Source organism: Chenopodium album, chromosome 24 (genome assembly GCF_948465745.1).
Source record: "Chenopodium album chromosome 24, dcCheAlbu1.1, whole genome shotgun sequence".
NCBI lineage: Eukaryota > Viridiplantae > Streptophyta > Magnoliopsida > Caryophyllales > Amaranthaceae > Chenopodium > Chenopodium album.
The window spans coordinates 5,455,163-5,459,810 of record NC_137857.1 but is presented as its reverse complement, the minus strand read 5'-3'; the positions used below and the strand labels follow the sequence as shown (position 1 = coordinate 5,459,810).

At 41.7% G+C, this 4,648-nt stretch overlaps 1 protein-coding gene across 1 annotated transcript; it reads left to right on the top strand.

Moving 5' to 3' along the window:
- Positions 1–833: 833 nt before the first annotated feature.
- LOC145610443 (uncharacterized) lies at positions 834–1,382 on the top strand. The gene has a single exon (XM_081665786.1). It carries the CDS (start codon positions 834–836, stop codon positions 1,380–1,382), a length of 549 nt encoding a protein of 182 aa, XP_081521912.1.
- The last annotated feature ends 3,266 nt before the right edge of the window (positions 1,383–4,648 follow it).

Sequence of the window (4,648 nt, the reverse complement as noted above, 5' to 3'; positions counted from 1 at the left end):
AAAGTGATGCTGAACATAACTAAGCCTCTGCGGCGTTGCCAGAAGATTCGTGATAAGGGAGGAAAGGATATTATGGTGGAATTTTCTTACGAACGTCTCCCTTTCTTTTGTTATGCTTGTGGTGTAATAGGTCATTCGGAGAAAGATTGTGTTATGATCTCCGAAGAAAGTAAGAAAAAGAAATTGGGGTGGGGAAGGTGGATTAAGGCTTCACCTAGGCGTGGTAGGATGCAGGACATGGAGGAGTTAGACGAAATTCTTAGTGCTCGAAAGCAGCTTTTTGTTACCGAAAAAACTGATGGGGGTGAGTCGAAGCTTCTTGACTTGGAAGATGGTGAGATTGAGTAGCCAGGTGACAAATTCGACAATTCTATCAAGCAGCCTGAGAATGATGTTCCTACTACTAGCTTGCTGCAGGGTCTGGCAGATGCTTCGGTGCCTAAGGGGACTGTCTCGTGTGTAAGGGTGGAGAGGGGGAAGGAGAAGGATAGAGAGATGATAGGTGGTGGGGGGCTTCAAAGTGATGGAATAGGAGCAGGGGCGGGTGCTGGGGGTGCTTTTGATATTCAGCAGCCTTTAATTTTTAAGGTTGGTGAGGGGGGTCATAATTCAAAGGGGTCGAGTAAGAAGTAAAGGGCGCGTGCAAAAGAGAAAGATAGTAGTGGGGGGAGTGCTATGGAGTTAGATGGTGATAAAGTATTAGGCAAAAGATACAGAGAGTGTGAGGATGGGGTTGCTGAAGAGGAGGTGCGAAGTAAGAGGTCTATGCTTGACTATGATGATAATGGATTGCGGTTGGCGGAGGTTGCAAATTTGCAACCCCGCCGAGCTCCATGAGTATTTTGAGCCTCAACTGTAGAGGGTTGGGCAATCCTTCTGCAGTTGATGGCCTCCGGGATCTTGTCCGGAGTGAGGCCCCGTCTGTGATATTTTTATCAGAGACGAAATTGAGTAGTGTCGAATTTCGGAAAGTTCAGAGTAGAATTGGTGATTTTCAAGGTGTGAGTGTTGATTCGGCTGGTCGGTCGGGAGGATTGGCTTTACTCTGGAGGAAAGGGGTGAATGTTGTGCTTCTCTCCATGTTGGTTCACCATATCGATGTGGAAATTAAAGGTGGTTTAGGTGGTATGAGGTGGAGACTTATGGGCTTTTATGGGTGGCCGGAGATTCAGAACCGCCACTTGTCTTGGAGTTTGTTGAGAGAGCTTTCCTCGCATTCAAGCCTTCCGTGGGCTTGTATTGGTGACTTTAATGAGACATTTTTTGGGTCGAAGCAGCTAGGGGGTAATGCAAGAGCCGAATGGCAAATGGCAAATTTTCGTGATGCAGCTAATTTTTGTGGTTTAAACACCATTGCTTTCACTGGCTATGAGTTCACTTAGGACAATGGTAGAGAAGGTGTTGAGAACGTTCAAAGAAGACTTGATCGTGCCTTAGCGACAGAGGATTGGAAGGATATTTTTGTTGAGTCGCATCTCATACACATCGATAGGGAATGGTCCGACCATGCCCTATTAAACTTTATTTGCGCAAGAATGAGAAATGTAAGCTTGGTGATAAGCCGTTCCGATTTGAACAAGTGTGGCAAACTAACGAGGGGTGTGAAGGTGTTATCGAAGCTGCTTGGTGTGGGGGTTTCACTTTGGAGTCGAAACTTGCTATGTGTGCTGCTAATTTGAAGGAGTGGAGTTTTTCGAAGTTTGGGGAGATTTTTCGTGAGTTGAGAAAGAAGAGGGAAAAGCTGAAGAAATTAAACAAGGGTGGACTCACGGCTGCTCAACTTGCTAAGCGGCGTAGTCTAATCCAAGACATTGCGGGGTTGGTCACGTATAAGGAGGTCTATTGAAGGCAGAGGTCAAGGGTCTTATGGCTGACGGATGGAGACAGGAATTCGAAGTTCTTCCACCAAAGGGCTTCGGGTCGAAAGCGAAAAAACACCATAAGCAGAATTAAGAATGAGGAGGGCTCTTATGTTTCGGGTGATGAAGTTGTGGGGAAGGTAGCCGTGTCGTACTTTAGGGATATTTTTACTACCTCTAATCCGCCTCTCATTGAACAAGCTTTGCAAAATTTTCAAGCTCGAGTCACTGATGAAATGAATGATATTCTTCGGGCTGAGTACACGGGGGAGGAGGTAAAGGTGGCTTTAAGTCAAATGCACCCGATTAAGGCCCTGGGGCCGGATGGTATGTGTCCTTTATTTTTTCAATCCTATTACCATATTGTGGGCCCTTCTGTGATCAATTCTGTGCTTAGTATTTTACGTGGAGCTTTTATTCCTTCATATTTGAATCGAACTTACATTGCCCTTATTCCGAAAAAATCTGATGCTGATTCTATGATGGATTTTAGACCAATTTCCTTATGTAATGTGGTCTATAAGCTTGTGTCGAAGGTTCTTGCTAATAGATTGAAATTATTCCTTGACAAGATTATTTCTGTAAATCAGAGTGCTTTTACCCCGGGGAGGTTAATTACAGATAATATTCTTGTGGCCTTTGAGCTTTTTCATCATATGAAAAATTTTCCAAATAAGGGTGGTTGTATGGCTATGAAGCTTGATATGTCAAAAGCTTATGATAGGATTGAGTGAAATTTTCTAGATGATGTTCTCGATAGATTTGGTTTTGAGTATAATTGGAGGAGGTGTGTGATGGATTGTGTTCGATCGGTTTCTTTCTCTGTCCTTGTCAATGGTAGGCCCTCTGATGAATTTTCTCCTGGAAGAGGTATCCAACAGGGTGATCCGATTTCCCCCTATTTGTTTATTTTATGTGCAAAGGTCTTTTCTCATCTGATTCGTAGTGCGGAGGAACGAGGTAGTCTCCATGGGGTTCGCATTGCTCAAACGACCCCTTCAATTAGTCACTTATTATTTGCTGATGATTGTATAATCTTTTTGAAGGCTTCGTTGGGTGATTCGGAGGCAATTCGGGAGGTGCTTGAGGTGTATGAGCAGTCTTCGGGGCAAAAAATTAATTTTGAGAAGACGACCATCTTTTTTAGCAAGGGGGTGCCGGATGATAAGAGAGTGGAGTTGGCGGAAAGTTTGGGGGTCCGGAGGGTTGATATTCATGACTGTTATCTTGGGCTTCCAACGGTCGTTGGGAGGTCTGAGAAAGTTATCACAAAAGGGGTGAAGGAGAAGTTATGGAAGAAGCTTCAAGGGTGGAAGGGGATGGCACTATCTAAGGCGGGCAGGGAGGTTATGATAAAGGTTAGGGAATGGGTGAACGTGGATGCTGGGTTTTTGGGGGACTTGGGATGTGGTTTGGGGGCTGTGGTGTGAGACGAGAATGGTGGTGTTGTGGCAGCTGGTGTGCAGCAGATTAAGGCCTTATGGGAGGTGCGTGTTGCGGAGGCGAAGGCTGTTGAGTGGGGTTTGCGTGTAGCTGCTGGCTTGGGGGTGCGTGACTTGGTTGTGGAGAGTGATTGTCTTCAGGTTATCCAAGCCCTGAAGAACAAGACTGCAGATTTGAGTGAATTTTCTCTTATCATTGATGATATTTTACTGCTTTATAGTAGCTTTGATAATATTTGTTGGTCTTTTGTTAAGCGTGGAGGAAACAAAGTAGCGCATTTTATGGCTCATTTTCACCCTTGGGAGGTGGGTCAGAGAGTGTGGCAAAATGTAATCCCGGCTAGTATTGTTGATGTAGCTTCGGCTGATTTATCTAATTAATCCCCTTTGTGGGTTTTTTCAAAAAAAAAAAAAAAGAATCCTAGTCATTTCGATTGTTTGTTCTATTATTCATCATGAAGGATTAATCTATCTAACCAAAGTTTTATTAGTTTATCACGAATCTTGTTAAAATTGAAAGACCAATTTTAGATGCTGAAATAGTTGTTCAACCAAGACATTACCTATAACTCTATAACATAACGATCCTTGTTTAGATTAGGAAACCACCTTTTCTTAAATTTATTTAGGCATCAAGAAAACATATACTTGAAGGTACGTAGTACATAACAGAAAACACAACTAGCCAACCAGGCGGTCCAACACAACTACTAGTTAGCCCCAAAATACAACGCTAGCTATAGATATGTTTAATGTGCTTTTAATTAATCGAAGGACAATTATTGAAATTCATACGCGCAAGAATCTTAGCAATTTCGGCTATTAATCCTATTGTTTGCAACGGATTAACCTTGTCTAGAACAAAACTCACAACCCTTAGAGCATACATAAATTTCGCTTTTAGAAATTCCCAATTTAATTTTTGGTGTACCCAAAATTCAAATCTTATCAGTCAATAAGAATGATTGGCAAAGATAAAACATGGTTAAAACATATATAATACTTGCATGTACGTAGTACGTAACAATAAGACATGGCTAAAACATATCTTGAATGTATGTAGTACGTCATAGCAATAATTTTGGGCGTACTCAAAAATTGATTTTTATTTGTTAATCAAAAAATTTACTAATATAAGACTTGATTAAAACATAGATCATGGTATATAAAATGTTTTTTTAGTTTGGGTATACCTAAAACAAAGTGACTCAATACTTTTTTTTAAAAAAATACAGAAGTATAAAGTTAATCCTGCATAATCACATCCATTTTTAGCACTCTTAGCTTGACTAGATTTATTGCAACTCTATATAATCAAGGTCTCATTAGTTTAATCATGGTTCTTAT